Below are 19,934 nucleotides of genomic sequence, written 5' to 3'. Positions count from 1 at the left end.
AACGTTGTTATAAATCTTTGGGGGCTAGTGTAAAACAGTCCATTGTCTCCTCTCTCTTTCTCTGTAAATATTTTTTTTTTTTTTTGGGGGGGGGAGAGGTTGATCAAAACTTTACCCCACCCGTCCCCATTGAAACACCTCGTAGCTGTCTATAGTGCCCTAGCAAAATGGGGATAGATATTACTGCTTTTGGCCTACGCATTCTAGGGAATAGGTAGACCAAAAGCGGTGACATCTATCCCCATTTTCCTAGGGCACTAAACACAGCTACCTTCACCTCCAAATAAAACTCTTGGATTAATTAACGTACTGTTATTCGCTAGCTTAAAATCTTAATTGTTTCTACATACTAGTAGTGTCTAAACTTTTACATTAATAATCAATTAATAAAATAGATTTAATCATGAGTCCTTTATCTTTCCTGCTTAAATATATTTTTTTTCTGGAATATATTTTCCTTCTTGGATTTGCCTTCTAGCCTAGGGCTTATTAGATAAAGATATATTTTTCGCCATTTCAGCTTTTCTTATCTTTTTCGTTTATGGCTTTAGAACTATTTTTTTGTGATTTATTTTATCAAATATCAAACAAGTTTTGTGATGTAATAAGGAAGGATCGTTAATCAAGAAAATAAAAAATCTTAAATTTAGAAATCTTAATAAAGGGTGTTAAAAAACCAATCACTTCACTTTTTTCAATATAAACCTTTCAGTTTTGGTCCAAAACTAATAAAAAATAATACAATTCATGCCCAAGCAATGACAATGAGAAAACAATATTGAATTTTAAATGTACTCACCCTTCCAGAGCACTAGAGCTTAAGACCTAGCACTTGCAGAGAAATTTGCCTTACGCCGAAAGTGCAAATTTTGTAACAAATTAAGACAAAAGTGTCTTTTTAAAAATTGCTATTTTTTCTAAATTATCAATCTAAACCAATCTCTCCTTAAAAGAAAAGTATAAGAGTTAAAAAAAGTTAAGTTAAACTTTTATAAACCAATCAGTTACTGTTTTTTTATTACTTTTCCTAACTAAAAGCAAAGCTTTATTTCCAATAAAATAGAAAATATTGTTCTATAAAAGCAATCCTATTTAAACCTTATGTCACCATTCTAACAAACAAAAGTAATCTTAAAAGTAAAAAGTAAAACAAGGATGTCTATTTCCTTGGCAGTGCAGAGGTGAATTCTTTAAAAAAAACTTTTGCCCCACTAAAATTTTAGTGGGGCAAAATTATCCCCTCTAAATTTTTAGTTTGCCTCACTGATTTTAGTGGGGCAAACTGATTTTAGTGGGGCGAAAGTTTTTTAAGAATTCACCTCAGCATAATTGTATAATTGTAAATAGTAGTAAAATGTAATTCATTAAAATAATCATTTTTAATGTTTTTTTTGAAATCTTTTTTTAATAAAAGCGGCTGCGCTCCTAGCATATGTATGGGTGTACTATACAAAGGGAAAGCCTAAAAAAACTATCCCAAGGCTAATATATATATAAAATGAAATAACCTAAAACCATCCTGAGACCTATGTGAAGCTTCCCTAAAAAGGAGAACTCAATCAGTTTAGTAGTTATTGAAATCTTAAGCTACAGTCAAAATACCTTACTAACTTATATAATAGAATTAAAAATCACCAAAATATATTAACACAATATTGTATAAAAATGCATTTTATGTTTAAGATTAAAATATCTTAAATCCCATTATGAAATAATCTTTTAAATCCCTTAAAATAATTTCAAACAATATGGTGTTGCTACAAAAGACCTAAATTACAAAATACATGTTCCTTAAAAAGTTCTATTCCTAAAAGACCTACTTCTACAAAAGACCTACTCCTACAAAAGATCTACTCCTGCAAAAGACCTAAATTACAAAATACATGTTCCTTAAAAAATTCTACTCCTAAAACACCTACTCCTACAAAATACCTATTCCTAAATAAGACCAACTCCTTTAAAAAGACCTACTCTTACAAAAGATTTACTCCTGCAAAAGACCTAAATTACAAAATACCTGTTCCTTAAAAAGTTCTATTACTAAAAGACCTACTCCTAAAAAAGACCTACTCCTACAAAAGATCTACTCCTGCAAAAGATCTACTCCTACAAAAGATTTACAAAAGACCTAAATTAGAAAAGAATAGTTCCTTAAAAAGTTCTACTCCTAAAAGACCTACTCCTACAAAAGACCTACTCATAAATAGGACCAACTTCCTTAAAAAGATCTACTCCTGCAAAAGATTTACTCCTGCAAAAGACCTAAATTACAAAAGACCTAAATTACAAAAGACCTGTTCCTTAAAAAGTTCTACTCCTAAAAGACCTACTCCTACAAAAGACCTATTCCTAAAAAAGACCAACTCCTATAAAAAGAGCTACTCCTACAAACGGCCTTATTCTACAAATTTTGTAATCTTTGTGTTTTGTAAAAAGGTCTTTTGCAGCAACACCAAACAATATTGCAGAAAATTAAAGATATATAAGATATTTGATCTACTAGAGACGACTTAGAATATTTGGAAACAAGGATGACAACATTCTTATAAGCGAAGCTCAACAAAATTTACAAAACACGAACATTGACAAATATATATTAAATCAGATACCACAACCCTTTATTTTTTAAATGAATTCAAAAAAAACCTAAACTGTTTACAAACAAACATTCCCGAAACCACCTCCCCTTATTATTTTTAGTTATCATTAAGATGAATACAATGATGAAAGACAAAATTGTCCATTCAGAAGCCTAAAAGTAGTGGTTGAAACGTTTGAACACTCAACTTAACAAACCAACCAATCAAAATTCACTAAAGTTCCCAAAGTCCTTAAGTTAACGAATAACAAAACGTTATTATAATACTTTGGGGACTAATGTAATAAACAGCCCATAGTCCCCTCTCTCTCTATCTCTGACAATATATACTTTATTAATCTATTCCCTGGCCTATTGAGAACTATTAAATGTTGGTAATTGCAATAAATAATTATATAGAAATGTTCGTTCAAGCATTTAATTTTACTCTACATTCCTACTCTATAATTCACTTTGTCTGTCCGTCAGTAAGTCAGTGAAGATTACTATGACAAATTCGTATTAAGTCTGTACAGTGTTTTGTCTGTCTGTCTGTCGGTCATTTCCCACTTCTCTCATCTCCCTCATTTTTATGACGTCAAATGGCTGATTTTTGAGACATTTTGTCCCCCAACTTTTTACTGTGCTTCGCTACTTATGTATGATGTCATCCATAATTTTCGCTTTCTCTAATTTATTTTAAAATATCAAATACTTTGTTAAATTCAAAGTGTCTCAAATTACCAAATAATTCATTTCTCTGTTATAGAAATTTAAGTTTCTTAGATTAATGTGTATTCAATATTCATTATAGCAAATTAAATTATAGCGTACCTGTTCACTGTCCAAGAGGTGTTGTAATTTTTGTCATTGACAAAAAAGTTAAAGATGTTAACACTGCTATATTTGACACTAATAGTCAGAGTAGTGGGAATACCTTGGCCCGTAAACAGGCGTAACTTATTACCATGCACAGTTAGGACTTAGAAACAGAGGTCGTGCAATCGAAGGGATATAAGTGGATGCTTCCCATTAGGTTTTTTTAGAAGATGCCTTGAAATCAAAGGTGAACGTAACAATTTTTTTTTTTTTTTTTAGGTATTACTTTCCACATAAAATATCTGGGATGTACAGAAGTTCATAATAGTAGCGGGGAGGAGGTCACTTCACATGCTGTCAAGAAAATTATTTCAATGGTAAGCTGTCTATCTATATATCTGTCTTTCTGTCTATTTGTCTGTCTATCTGTCGGTCTATTATTGTGTCTATCCATCATAGACGTGGGGAGGAAGTCACGTCACATGATGTCAAGAAAATTATTTCAATGGTAAGTCTATCTATCTATCTGTCCATTTGTCTATCTGTCTATCTGTCCGTAATAGTATTAATTAGGAGGTCACTTCACATGCTGTCAAGAAAATCATTTCAATGGTAAGTCTATCTATCTATCTATCTGTCGTTCATTACTCTGTCTGTCCAAAAAAAAAGTGGGGAGGAAGTTACGTCACATGCTGTCAAGAAAATCATTTCAATGGTAAGCTGTCTATCTATCTATTTATCTGTCTATAAGTCTATCTGTCTGTTTATCTGCCTGTCTATCTGTCTGTCTATTATTCTGTCTATCCATCTTAGTAGTGGGGAGGAAGTCACTTCACATGCTGTCAAGAAAATCATTTCAATGGTAAGTCTATCTATCTATCTGTCCATTTGTCTATCTGTCTATCTGTCCGTAATAGTATTAATTAGGAGGTCACTTCACATGCTGTCAAGAAAATCATTTCAATGGTAAGTCTATCTATCTATCTATCTGTCGTTCATTACTCTGTCTGTCCAAAAAAAAAAGTGGGGAGGAAGTTACGTCACATGCTGTCAAGAAAATCATTTCAATGGTAAGCTGTCTATCTATCTATCTGTCTATCCGTTTATCTAAATATCTATCTGTTGGTATGTATATCTGTCGTTCATCTGTCTATCTGTCCATCATAGTAGTGGGGAGGAAGTCACGTCACATGCTGTCAAGAAAATTATTTTAATGGTAAGTCTATCTATTTATCCGTCTATCTTTCTGTTTCTTTGTCTATCTATCTTTCTATATATCAGTCTTTCTGCCTGTCTATTATTCTCTCTGTCCATAAGAACAATAAAAGGAAGGATGTCACGTCACATGCTGTCAAGAAAATAATTTTAATGGTCTATTAAGTCTATCTATCTGTTTAACTGTCTATTTATCCGTCTATCTGTCTGTTTATCCATCTGTCTATCTGTCTGTCTATTATTCTGTTTGTCCGTAACAGGAGGAGGTAACTTTACTGTTAAGAAATTCATTTCAATAGTAAGTCTATGTCTATCTATCTGTCTAGTTGTAGGTCTGTCTGTCTGTCTATTTGAAGGTCCCTCTGTCTGATGTCTATTTGTAGGTATGTCTGTCTGTTCATAACAGTAATGGGGAGGGGGTCACTTCACTGTTAAGAAAATCATTTCAATAGTAAGTCTTTCTATCTATCTGTATGTTTGGCTGTCCATCTATCCATCTGTATGTTTGTCTATCTATCTGTCTGTCTATTTGTAGGTCTGTCTGTCTGTTCATAACAGTAATGGGGAGGGGGTCACTTCACTTTTAAGAAAATCATTTCAATAGTAAGTCTTTCTATCTATCTGTATGTTTGGCTGTCCATCTATCCATCTGTATGTTTGTCTATCTATCTGTCTGTCTATTTGTAGGTATGTCTGTCTGTTCATAACAGTAATGGGGAGGGGGTCACTTCACTTTTAAGAAAATCATTTCAATAGTAAGTCTTTCTATCTATCTGTATGTTTGGCTGTCCATCTATCCATCTGTATGTTTGTCTATCTATCTGTCTGTCTATTTGTAGGTCTGTCTGTCTGTTCATAACAGTAATGGGGAGGGGGTCACTTCACTTTTAAGAAAATCATTTCAATAGTAAGTCTTTCTATCTATCTGTATGTTTGGCTGTCCATCTATCCATCTGTATGTTTGTCTATCTATCTGTCTGTCTATTTGTAGGTCTGTCTGTCTGTTCATAACAGTAATGGGGAGGGGGTCACTTCACTGTTAAGAAAATCATTTCAATAGTAAGTCTTTCTATCTATCTGTATGTTTGGCTGTCCATCTATCCATCTGTATGTTTGTCTATCTATCTGTCTGTCTATTTGTAGGTCTGTCTGTCTGTTCATAACAGTAATGGGGAGGGGGTCACTTCACTGTTAAGAAAATCATTTCAATAGTAAGTCTTTCTATCTATCTGTATGTTTGGCTGTCCATCTATCCATCTGTATGTTTGTCTATCTATCTGTCTGTCTATTTGTAGGTCTGTCTGTCTGTTCATAACAGTAATGGGGAGGGGGTCACTTCACTGTTAAGAAAATCATTTCAATAGTAAGTCTTTCTATCTATCTGTATGTTTGGCTGTCCATCTATCCATCTGTATGTTTGTCTATCTATCTGTCTGTCTATTTGTAGGTCTGTCTGTCTGTTCATAACAGTAATGGGGAGGGGGTCACTTCACTGTTAAGAAAATCATTTCAATAGTAAGTCTTTCTATCTATCTGTATGTTTGGCTGTCCATCTATCCATCTGTATGTTTGTCTATCTATCTGTCTGTCTATTTGTAGGTCTGTCTGTCTGTTCATAACAGTAATGGGGAGGGGGTCACTTCACTGTTAAGAAAATCATTTCAATAGTAAGTCTTTCTATCTATCTGTATGTTTGGCTGTCCATCTATCCATCTGTATGTTTGTCTATCTATCTGTCTGTCTATTTGTAGGTCTGTCTGTCTGTTCATAACAGTAATGGGGAGGGGGTCACTTCACTGTTGAGAAAATCATTTCAATAGTAAGTCTTTCTATCTATCTGTATGTTTGGCTGTCCATCTATCCATCTGTATGTTTGTCTATCTATCTGTCTGTCTATTTGTAGGTCTGTCTGTCTGTTCATAACAGTAATGGGGAGGGGGTCACTTCACTGTTAAGAAAATCATTTCAATAGTAAGTCTTTCTATCTATCTGTATGTTTGGCTGTCCATCTATCCATCTGTATGTTTGTCTATCTATCTGTCTGTCTATTTGTAGGTCTGTCTGTCTGTTCATAACAGTAATGGGGAGGGGGTCACTTCACTGTTAAGAAAATCATTTCAATAGTAAGTCTTTCTATCTATCTGTATGTTTGGCTGTCCATCTATCCATCTGTATGTTTGTCTATCTATCTGTCTGTCTATTTGTAGGTCTGTCTGTCTGTTCATAACAGTAATGGGGAGGGGGTCACTTCACTGTTAAGAAAATCATTTCAATAGTAAGTCTTTCTATCTATCTGTATGTTTGGCTGTCCATCTATCCATCTGTATGTTTGTCTATCTATCTGTCTGTCTATTTGTAGGTCTGTCTGTCTGTTCATAACAGTAATGGGGAGGGGGTCACTTCACTGTTGAGAAAATCATTTCAATAGTAAGTCTTTCTATATATCTGTCCCTATGGCTATCTATCTATCCAGCCACAAACTATTTATCCAACCATCTTTTGGTCTATCTATCTATGTATCTATTCAACTCTCTATCTATCTAAATAACTATCTATCTATCTAGGCTAAGAAGCAGGACAAGAAGCTGACCAGAGTGTCCCTGGCAATTTATTTATCTATCTAACTAACTAACTAGCTATCTATCTATCCTAGGTTAAGAAGCAGGAAAAGAAGCTGAGTGTCCCTGTCTATTCATATATCAATCTATACAAATATCTATCTATCTATCAAACTAACTAACTATCTATTTATCTAGGCTAAGAAGCAGGACAAAAAACTAAACCGAGTGTCTCTGGCAATTAATCTATCCAACTATGAAACTTTATATCTATCTAACTATCTATCTTTTAATACAACTATCTATCTATCCATCTAAATAACTATCTATCTATATTCTATATATCTAGGCTAAGAAGCAGGACAAGAAGCTGACCCGAGTGTCTCTGGCAATTGGTCTCCGAGGAATCAATGCCCGCCCCCCTCTTTTTTTATACAAGATTATATTAATAGAATATACTTAAAAGTGGCGCCTATTAGTTTCAGCGACTTAAAAGTAGAAGGGTGACAGTTTACATATTAAAATTTTTCATAGTTCTAAGGGGGGTTCTATGGTCAACGAGGTACTTTTAGGAATAATGTCGGTTAAGTTTTAACCTATTTTCAAAAAGGTATATTTTCTAACTAGCTTATAAAATATCATCATAAAAATAGAATAGTTATTTCTTGCATCGTATTATAAACAGCTTTCCGCGGATATGCGGATATGGAATGTACAATTATAAGATAAAAACCAGTTTTTTAGAACCGAGGTGCCGAAAAAAAACTGGCTTTAATCTTATGATTGTACATTTTTATAAAGCTGGATGTAATACGATGCTATACATAGTTTTTTTCGTATGGATGAGAACCGGTTCTTTTCCACCGGATTCGAATGAATACGAGAAAAAAACATATTTTATTTGTCTTTAGACTTAAAATATTATCAAAATAACAACACTAAACTATCACAAATATTATTTTGATGCCATAAATAATGTTCGCCAACCATAAGAAAACCTATCTTATACATCTGTCCACCCTTCCTATTTGTATAATAGATATTACTGTCTAGCAACATTTTATATTAGATTTCTAGCTTTTCTATCTAGAATTTCGATTTATGCTAGAACTCTATCTATTTTTTCTGTCTATCAAATTCTACATTTTTTCTATCTATCTATAATTCTAAATACCTAATTCTCTAATTTGAATTAGCTTTCTATCTCTTTTATCTATCAATTTTTTTATTTAGCCTATTTAGCGAATATCCAATCTATCTATCTATCTATTTATCTACTTATCTCTCTATCTATCTACCTATATATCTATCTAACTTGGGTATATACAGTAAGAGATATAAGTTTTCCGGAATTGTAATGTAGGGAGTAGATTTGAAATCTGCATCAAATTTTAAGGTTTTTTTTATAAAATTCGTTTTTTGTATAATTCTTTATCTAAAAGCGGAAATACAAATTAAGTTAATTAATTTTGGCATCCGTGATTGGTGGATTTAAAAAATCTGCGCTCTGATTGGATGTCGTACATCATTCAACCAATTAGAGCGCAGGTAGTATAAAATCCACCTATCCTATTGGTCAAAATTAATTAACTTAAAATGTATTTCCGCTTTTAGATAAAGAATTTTACAAAAAACGAATTTTATAAAAAAATCCTTAAAATTTGATGCAGATTTCAAATCTACTCCCTACATTAAAATTCCGGAAAACTTATATCTCTTAATATATAGATATCCCCTATAGAAGTGTATAACGAACACAGTAATAGTGTCTGATTGATTATGACGTAACAAAAAAAATTGGCCGATGAGAGGTCACTATAAATTTTACCATTGGTCAATAACAGTCTCTCATTGGCTAATTTTTTTTGTTACGTCATAATCAGTCAGACACTATTACTGTGTTCGTGTATAACTATATTACTCTAGGCCTATATAGATAATATCCAATCCATCTGTCTATCTATTTATCTATTTATTTATCTATCTATCTCAATAGGGCATATAGACTATATAGGTATCCCCTATAGAGTTGTATAACTATATTACTCTAGGCCTATCTAGAAAATATCCAATCCATCTGTCTATTTATCTATCTATTTACTTATCTATCTATCTCAATAGGGCATATATACTATATAGGTATCCCCTATAGAATTCTATAGTTCTATATTACTCTAGGCCTATCTATCTATCTATTTATTTATCTATCTATCTCAATAGGGCATATATACTATATAGGTATCCCCTATAGAATTGTATAACTATATTACTCTAGGCCTATCTAGATAATATCCAATCAATTTGTCTATCTATCTATCTATTTACTTATCTATCTATCTCACCAGGGCATATATACTATATAGGTATCCCCTATAGAATTGTATAACTATATTACTCTAGGACTATCTAGAGAATATCCAATCCACCTGTCTATCTATCTATCTATCTATCTATCTATCTATCTAAATATCTATCTATCTAATTGTCTATATATCTTAATTGAGTGTATAGGTATCCCCTATAGAGTTGTATCATTATATTATCAAGAGAATACATCACTATGATATCTCTATCTATATCTAAAAGCTGACATAGAAAATGTACTTTCAAATATGTGTGAGCAAACAAGGATGACAACATCTGTAAAAATGAAGCTCTAAAATCAGAATCAAAGGAATATCTGTCTTTTGTAAATTTCTTTAAAAATTGCCTAAATACTGGAATCCTAGAAATCATTGTTCCAAAAATCAGATATTGGATAATTATAAGAAAAAGTTAAAATTCATCATATTTCTATAGACTTGGTAACGATTATAGAGTTGCTACCCATTCTGTTCCGCTCCGGATGGACGGACGAACCGACCCTTATTATAGAAAAGCTTTGCTACTAATAAAAATGGGTGTTGATAATGGCAGGAGTAACTATGGTGGATTCAGCTACCAGTGAAATATTGTTAGAAGTGTCCATTTACAGGTAATATAGGGGAAATGATAGGTTCGAATCTCGGCTTAGTATCGCGTCATAACTAAAGATGTTAAAAATAGTTCCTACTGCTACTGTATAAGGTGCGCGAGATTAATAGTTACAGTAGGGGTAAAGTCATGGCCCAAAACAGGTGAAACTCATTAACATGCACAGTTAGGACTTCTCAGACAAAGGTCGTGCAATCAAAGAGTTGTTTGTTAATGTTCGTTTGTCCCACCAATTCAGAGCTTCCCTTTTATGGATGTTGTAATCCTTGTTATTATAGCATTCAATATTGAGCATTGCATTGGCTTAATTACTTTGCTATCAAAGGTCAATTGAAACAATAAAATTGAATGCTGCCTTCTATATTTTTTGAAGCCATAGGCCAGTGTAAATAGTAATTGGCCAAAGTAAAATGTATACTGCGCTGGATCTTTAAATGTGTAGCCGTTGCCGTAGCCGTAGCAGTGGCCGTAGTCGTGGCCGTAGTCGTTGCCGTCGCCACTGCCAGTGCTGCCAATAAAACATTGATTTTTAAATATTTGAAGTTTTTACGTATTATTATTATTATTTTTTCTTCATATTTTTACTGAAAATTCAAAAAGTGGTTGTGATTTAAAGATCGCATATAGCCGTGGCCACGCGTAGCCAATTTGATTTAAAGATCGGTATTAAGTTAGTGGCTGTACCTCTGGCCACGGCTACGGCAACGGCTACACATTTAAAGATCCAGCTCTGGTTTTTCATTGGTCATCCGTTTTGTACGACGTCATTTTTTATCATGTACTATAAGCTGATTCTTTTTTAGGATATCATATTGTTCAGCTGACCCAACCTATGACCATGTATTTGCCTTTATATCAACCACACCTGCCGAAACATTGGAGTGTCACGCGTTTATTTGTCCAAAACGAAAAATGGTAAGTTGATTTTCTATCTATCTTTTTCTTTTTATCTTTAAATATCTATTTATTTCAATAAATAATCTTCCATAGATCTATCTGTCCTTCTAATCTATCTATCTATCTATATATAAGCACAAGCAGCTACCCTAACTATAGCTCAAGCATTTAACCTAGCCTATGAATACTATATAACTATCTATCTAACTAGGCACAAGCTGCTACTATAACTATAGCTCAATCCTTTAAACTAGCCTATGCATACTATATAACTATCTATGTAAGCACAAGCTGCTACTCTAACTATAGCCCAAGCCTTTAACCTAGCCTATGAATGCTATATAACTATATATCTATGTAGGCACAAGCTGCTACTTTAACTATAGCTCAAGCCTTCAACCTAGCCTATGAATACTATATAACTATCTATCTATGTAGGCACAAGCTGCTACTTTAACTATAGCTCAAGCATTTAACCTAGCCTATGAATACTATATAACTATCTATCTATGTAGGCACAAGCTGCTACTTTAACTATAGCTCAAGCATTTAACCTAGCCTATGAATACTATATAACTATCTATCTATGTAGGCACAAGCTGCTACTTTAACTATAGCCCAAGCCTTCAACCTAGCCTATGAATACTATATAACTATCTATCTATATAGGCACAAGCTGCTACTTTAACTATAGCCCAAGCCTTCAACCTAGCCTATGAATACTATATAACTATCTATCTATATAGGCACAAGCTGCTACTTTAACTATAGCCCAAGCCTTCAACCTAGCCTATGAATACTATATAACTATCTATCTATGTAGGCACAAGCTGCTACTTTAACTATAGCCCAAGCCTTCAACCTAGCCTATGAATACTATATAACTATCTATCTATGTAGGCACAAGCTGCTACTTTAACTATAGCCCAAGCCTTCAACCTAGCCTATGAATACTATATAACTATCTATCTATATAGGCACAAGCTGCTACTTTAACTATAGCCCAAGCCTTCAACCTAGCCTATGAATACTATATAACTATCTATCTATGTAGGCACAAGCTGCTACTTTAACTATAGCCCAAGCCTTCAACCTAGCCTATGAATACTATATAACTATCTATCTATGTAGGCACAAGCTGCTACTTTAACTATAGCTCAAGCATTTAACCTAGCCTATGAATACTATATAACTATCTATCTATGTAGGCACAAGCTGCTACTTTAACTATAGCCCAAGCCTTCAACCTAGCCTATGAATACTATATAACTATCTATCTATATAGGCACAAGCTGCTACTTTAACTATAGCCCAAGCCTTCAACCTAGCCTATGAATACTATATAACTATCTATCTATGTAGGCACAAGCTGCTACTTTAACTATAGCCCAAGCCTTCAACCTAGCCTATGAATACTATATAACTATCTATCTATGTAGGCACAAGCTGCTACTTTAACTATAGCCCAAGCCTTCAACCTAGCCTATGAATACTATATAACTATCTATCTATGTAGGCACAAGCTGCTACTTTAACTATAGCCCAAGCCTTCAACCTAGCCTATGAATACTATATAACTATCTATCTATGTAGGCACAAGCTGCTACTTTAACTATAGCCCAAGCCTTCAACCTAGCCTATGAATACTATATAACTATCTATCTATGTAGGCACAAGCTGCTACTTTAACTATAGCCCAAGCCTTCAACCTAGCCTATGAATACTATATAACTATCTATCTATGTAGGCACAAGCTGCTACTCTAACTATAGCCCAAGCCTTCAACCTAGCTTATGAATACAATATCAATCTATCTATCTATATAGGCACAAGCTGCTACTGTAACTATAACCCAAGCCTTCAACCTGGCCTATGAATACAATATCTATTTATCTATCTAAGCACAAGCTGCTACTCTAACTATAGCCCAAGCCTTCAACCTAGCCTATGAATACTATATAATTATCTATCTATCTAGGCACAAGCTGCTACTCAAACTATAGCCCAAGCCTTCAACCTATAGCCTATGAATACTATATATCTATCTATCTATATAGGCACAAGCTGCTACTCTAACTATAGCCCAAGCCTTAAACCTAGCCTATGAATACTATATAACTATCTATCTATTTAGGCACAAGCTGCTACTCTAACTATAGCCCAAGCCTTCAACCTAGCCTATGAATACTATAAAACTATCTATTTATCTAGGCACAAGCTGCTACTCTAACTATATCTCAATCCTTCAAACTAGCCTATGAATACTATATATCTATCTATCTATATAGGCACAAGCTGCTACTCTAACTATAGCCCAAGCCTTCAACCTAGCCTATGAATACTATATAATTATCTATCTATATTGGAACAAGCAGCTACTCTAACTATAGCCCAAGCCTTCAACCTGGCCTATGAACACTATCAATCTATCTATCTAGGCACAAGCAGCTACTCTAGCAATAGCTCAAGCCTTCAACCTAGCCCATGAATACTATATAACTATCTATCTAACTAGACACAAGCTGCTACTATAACTATAGCTCAATCCTTTAAACTGGCCTATGCATACTATATAACTATCTATGTAGGCACAAGCTGCTACTCTAACTATAGCCCAAGCCTTCAACCTAGCCAATGAATACTATATAACTATCTATCTATAAAGGCACAAGCTGCTACTCTAACTATAGCCCAAGCCTTCAACCTAGCCAATGAATACTATATAATTATCTATCTATGTAGGCACAAGCAGCTACTCTAACTATAGCCCAAGCCTTCAACCTAGCCAATGAATACTATATAACTATCTATCTGTAAAGGCACAAGCTGCTACTCTAACTATAGCCCAAGCCTTCAACCTAGCCAATGAATACTATATAACTATCTATCTATCTAGGCACAAGCAGCTACTCTAACTATAGCCCAAGCCTTCAACCTAGCCAATGAATACTATATAACTATCTATCTATAAAGGCACAAGCTGCTACTCTAACTATAGCTCAAGCCTTTAACCTAGTCTATGAATACTATATAACTATCTATCTATCTAGGCACAAGCTGCTACTCTAACTATAGCCCAAGCCTTCAACCTAGCCTATGAATACTATATAATTATCTATCTATATAGGCACAAGCTGATACTCTAACAATAGCTCAAGCCTTTAACCTAGTCTATGAATATATATATAACTATCTATCTATATAGGCACAAGCTGCTACTCTAACTATAGCTCAAGCCTTCAATCTAGCCTATGAATACTATATATCTATGTAGGCACAAGCTGCTACTCTAACTACAGCTCAAGCCTTTAACCTAGCCTATGAATACTATATAACTATCTATCTATCTAGGCACAAGCTGCTACTTTAACTATAGCTCAAGCCTTCAACCTAGCCTATGAATACTATATAACTATCTATCTATGTAGGCACAAGCTGCTACTCTAACTATAGCCCAAGCCTTCAACCTAGCCTATGAATACTGGCAGCAAGCGAATACTGACAGGTAGAGTTATTTTTTTTGTAGCTAAGCTACGCCGCCATTTTATGTCTGTTCGTGGGTTTGCGAAATTATCAGCTACTAATGGGAAGTGGGCTATTTACGGAAGCTTTATAAAGTGTCTAAAAAAATAAGCAATGTGACGCCATAAAAATGAGGAATTATCCATCTCTTTTTTAAGGTTTTCTTTCCCTTTTCTCCTCTTATACCTTGTTTTTATGACGTCATGCGGCTGATTTTTGACACTGTGTAAAGCTTCTGTATACGACATATGAGTATCTCTTCTATACTTTTTTGTCCGTCAGTCCGTTTGTAATTCTATGGGATGCCATATTAAATAGCTTGGAATTCCTTTTTTGATAAATTCATATATTAAAGTGAAATTAATAATTAGATGCATTACATTTATAAAAGTTCTGATGGACGTACTTACTACCCTAGAAAGAGGCATAGAGTAACTTTGCTACTTGTTTTTAATTTAGAAAGAGACAAGTGTATAGAAAAGAGGATAGAAGGCGGGGAGGAAGAGAAAGCAGGTGATTTTATTATTTTATATTTGACAGTTCATATAAACAAGGATTACAGCATCTAGAAAGGCCAAGCCCAATTTTTTTTAAATAGAAAGAACAACCTAGCAAACGGGAGGAAAAAGTGATCAAAACAAACAGATAGAAGAAAACAATGAATTGTAGAGTAGATGATCATTGGTCTTCTATATAGAATTGGTCAAAAGGATTTTTTAAATTGATTTAGCCTTCTATCTAAAATGACAAACTAGATTAGTTATTTATCGCATCGTATTTTAGACAGCTTTCCGCGAATATTAAAAATAGATAAGATTAGAACTAGTTTTGTTAGCCCAAAGGAACCGAAGGCCCGGGCGAACAAAACTATTTTACTATATTTATTATTATATTCGTGAAAATATTGTCTCTAATACGATACGTTAGCTAAAGAGATAGATGGACAGAAGTTTGGAATATTAGAGTATACTCTGTTTATTAATAACTAATATATAGGGGCTCTGTAATAAAAGTCAGAAAAAAGCCTAAAATCACCAAAAGGCTTAAATGTAAAAATAAAATAACCAAAAACCATCCTGGAACCTATGTGAAGCTTCCCTTAAATGGAGAACCCTATAAGCTCAGTGTTTAACGAAAACATTTTTAAAAACCTAGTACTTTATACTTGTGGCTTCGCCCCTAGCCTCCAGGGGCTTCGCCCTATAAGGTAATGGAAAGTCAACCCTCTTATATAGATTTTTTTTAGAGCTATAGATATTTTCAAAAAAGTTATTCTTTGACGAATTACTCTTTGGTAAATCAAAACCAGGTTGTGCACCGTATCACAAAAAATTCAATTCGTAAAAATTAAACCAAGGTTGTTTGCCGTATACACAAAAATTTTAATTTGTAAAAATTAAACCCAGGTTAATTGATGTATAGAGAAAAATTTCAATTAGTTAAAAAAAATTTGTATCTACATAAAAAATTGGGGGTGTCAAACGCCCCAAGAAAATAGCTCAAAACCGCCACACAACCAGTAGATATATTCTCTGAAGAGTAGAATCCAATCGGTTCAGTGGTTACCCAGATCTTCAGGGACAGACGGATGGAAGGACAGACAGACAGACAGACACCATACTACTTTGTATTATGGAAGATTACATTTTGATTATTAATCGGCATATTATGATGAAATGCTATTATTAAAATATTTTCATTTTTTAGGAGTTCATCGTCAAGCAATAGAAGAAAGGTAATTTTTTAATACTCAGTAAGGGAGAGGACATTGAATTTATGTCCATCCCCAATGTTGATACACAAAATTACCCCTTCGTGGAGATTTCAATTAGTGGTTGAAACGTTTGAACATTCAACTTAGTTTAACTAACCAATCAAAATTCATAAATAGTTCCCAAAGTTATTAAGCCAACGAATAAGAAACATTGTTATAAAATTTTGGGGACTAGTATAATAAACAGCACAATGACCCCTCCCTCCCTGAATCTTTTCATGCTCGGTGAGAGGGGGGGGGGTGTTTAGTCGAGAACAGAACCCACTAGATATTTTGAAATGACCTAATATTAAATAAAGGGAATAATTTTTCCAGTATGGCTTCGAAACCTAATTATATCCGCTGGATTAGAACCGGTTTTCAGTCATAGTGAAAATCATGTATAGCATTGTATTACAAACAATTTTCCACGAATCTTAAAATAAAATCATGACATTAGCCCGGGCTAACAAAACTGGTTCTAATCTTAAACTCTTTCATTTTAATATCCGCGGAAAGCTGTCTATAATACGATTCAATTAATAAATTATTTGTTTGTGTTTCACTTTGAGTCAATTTATATTGGCTACATGTGAGCCCCGCAGAATTATTTTGCATACCGTAGGGTTTTGACTTAAATAAATCCCCCCCCTTTCTATTTACTGAAGGGGTAGAGTTCTATGCTCGATAAGCACTTGGGGGAAACCACCAGCAACACATGAACCATTACATTTCTACTCAAAGCTGTAGAAAAAATGTATCAGAGTTGTAATACAGTAATTACTTAAACAATTGTATTTTTAGCATGTTATGGACATTATATTTTTATGTTTTTGATTACATAATTATTTTTGTACATTGTATGTGTATTTAGTAATGTTGCTGACAAATAATAATATTTTTTTATGTACAGTGTACAGCGAAAATATTGTCCAAACCGATTAATATCCGATGGATTAGAGCTGGTTCTCGGCCATAATGAAAAATTGTGTATAGCATCGTATTATATCCAGTTTTCTACGAATATAAAAATGAATAATCAGTTAGCTCTATGCCTTCGGCATCTCGTGTCTATCAAAGCTGGTTTTAATCTTAGAGTTGTACATTTTTATATCCACATTAAGATATATAAGTTTTCCGAAATTTTAATGTTAGGGGGAGATTTGAAATCTGCATCAAATTTTAAGGATTTTTAATAAAATTCGTTTTTTGTATAATTCTTTATCTAAAAGCGGAAATGCATTTTAAGTTAATTAATTTTGACCAATAGGATAGGTGGATTTTAAACTACCTGCGCTCTAATTGGTTGAATGATGTACGCCATCCAATCAGAGCGCAGATTTTTTAAATCCACCAATCACAGATGTCAAAATTTATTAACTTAAATTGCATTTCCGCTTTTAGATAAAGAATTATAGAAAAAACTAATTTTATAAAAAATCCTCAAAATTTGATGCAGATTTCAAATCTCCCCCTAACTTTAAAATTCCGGAAAACTTATATATCTTAATCCACATACATAATATTTCAGAGAGATAGGGGACAATCTGTTAATTGTCTGATGTCTTCTAAGTTTTCTAATAAAGTTTTCTTATTTTAACAATTTTGGGGACTTTTAATGAATTTTGATTGGTTGGTTTTTTGAGTTGAGTGTACAAACGTTCCAACAACTAATTTTAATCTCCTGAAAGGGTAATTTTGTGTATTAATATTGGATATCTACATCAATTTATCGGCCATTGTCTTATCCCTTTAGACCCCTGACTTATTTAGTCAATATTTTATTGTAATTAACAATTACAATTTAAATTTCCATCAATGACTCATTGTTTAATCAAGTCTAATAAAAAATAATACACAAAAGTATAATGATCAAAAAAGGTAGAGTTTTTTTAGTCACACTGTTTTTGTCTTTTTATATAACATTAATGTACATTGTTATACTTTTTCTTATTCAATTGATAAATCTTAGCAAATAAAGAAAAAATAATAGCCATTTTTTTTTTAACAAAGAATTTTCCTCAGATTTAATAGAAAAAATGTTTCGATTATATTATTGTATGTATATCAATCAAAAACAGACTTTAGATTATGTCTTTCATTATAATTATTTCTATTTTTTCTATTAATATCAAATAATTTATCTATTTATCTGTCTATCCACATATTTTTTCAATATACTTTATTCATTTATCTGTCTATCTAACTATCAATTATTCTGTCAATCAATCTATCAATCAACATATTTTTAATGTATAAATTTATATATCAATCTATCAATCTATTTGTCTATTATTCTGTGTTTCACACTATCTATCTATATTTTACCTTGTCAAATCTCTATTTATCTATTTTTTTTTGTATATTTGAAATATCCAAATATCTAATTAATTATTCAATTATTAATAAACTATCTATCTCTATGTGTTTTGAAGGCCATGAAGAACTAACATGAACCAGGATCTTAAACCTATATAAATATCTATCTATCTATATATATATCTATGTATCTATCTATTTATCTATCTATCTACCTATTTATCTATCTTATATCTATCCATCTATCTATATATCTACATATCTATCTATCTAGGATTGTGATGACCATGAGGAACTGACATGTACCTGCCCACCTGGGTCCAGAAACATACGGAAAACTGACTCTCAAATCCAGGTTTCAAATTTATGTTCATCAGATAAAGACATTTTTGCAACAATGCGTATTGAGAATTTAGATTTTTTAAAAGCAAACAAATAAAATAGCTGTTTTTTTGTGACGGACTGATATAAAGACAAAAGGACGGACAAATACTTTTGATTTAAAGTAGCTTCGCTACTAAAAGATTGTATTGTGTTTAAGACAAGGACGTCCGAGCTCTTTTTTGTGATGGGGGTAAATTGAGGAGGTCAAGGGGGGAGGGGGAGTCGTCGTTTAGAAATCTTTAAACATGTACACAATTTTAATAAACTAAAATTTAGGTTGTCCAGGTAGAGTGCCATGAGAGTCCTGTAGATACTGCAGGAAATGTAGTTGACCCTGCAACATCAAGGGGCGAGGGTGTGGTCACCCCCACAAACACGTCAGGAAAGGATACCTTGAATTATGACGGGGGGGGGGGGGGGTATTTTCCAATTAATTATTATTAGATTAAAATATACGAGTTGCTTTGCTCTTAGCCAATAAAGAAAGGCAATGGAGGTAAGAAAAATAGCCTCAAACCAGCAATTTCCCAGATCTTTAGCTTTAAACAAAAAACCATAATACTTAACTTTATAGGATAATCATGCAGGGATCTAAAGGGATAAGACAATGGCCGATCCCCACTGATGGTAAACAAGATTACCCCCTCTGTATTGTAAATTAAGTGGTTGAAACGTTTGAACGCTTAACTTAAAAAAATCAACCAATCAAAACTTACTAAAGTCCCCAAAGTAAATTATAACGTTCGTCTAAAATTTTGGGGACTATTGTAAAAAAAACAGACCATTGCCCCCCCCCCCTCTCTAATAATGCCAGTTTGAATTCAAGGAATGAATAATGAACATGATTTTATTATCTGTCGGCTAACACCGCGACATAAGAAAAGGTATAGAAAAGTCGATTTAAGTATCTTTTAAA

The 19,934-nt window shown here is 33.2% G+C and overlaps 1 protein-coding gene across 2 annotated transcripts in view; it reads left to right on the top strand.

Moving 5' to 3' along the window:
- LOC145335524 (uncharacterized) overlaps positions 1-19,934 on the top strand; it is a 93,098-nt gene that overhangs the window by 46,509 nt on the left and 26,655 nt on the right. For both annotated transcript variants that reach the window (XM_080181310.1, XM_080181311.1), the window contains 9 exons: positions 3,677-3,774; positions 7,520-7,576; positions 10,089-10,144; positions 10,947-11,058; positions 14,469-14,545; positions 15,022-15,075; positions 16,270-16,297; positions 18,909-18,989; positions 19,295-19,401. In XM_080181310.1, the coding sequence (XP_080037436.1) occupies positions 3,677-3,774; positions 7,520-7,576; positions 10,089-10,144; positions 10,947-11,058; positions 14,469-14,545; positions 15,022-15,075; positions 16,270-16,297; positions 18,909-18,989; positions 19,295-19,401 (670 nt within the window). The remainder of the gene's footprint in view (positions 1-3,676; positions 3,775-7,519; positions 7,577-10,088; positions 10,145-10,946; positions 11,059-14,468; positions 14,546-15,021; positions 15,076-16,269; positions 16,298-18,908; positions 18,990-19,294; positions 19,402-19,934) is intronic.

The sequence above is a fragment of the Acartia tonsa genome, chromosome 13 (genome assembly GCF_053477335.1).
Source record: "Acartia tonsa isolate MP-2025a chromosome 13, ASM5347733v1, whole genome shotgun sequence".
Taxonomy (NCBI): Eukaryota; Metazoa; Arthropoda; class Copepoda; order Calanoida; family Acartiidae; genus Acartia; species Acartia tonsa.
This window is presented reverse-complemented; position numbering and strand designations above follow the sequence as displayed.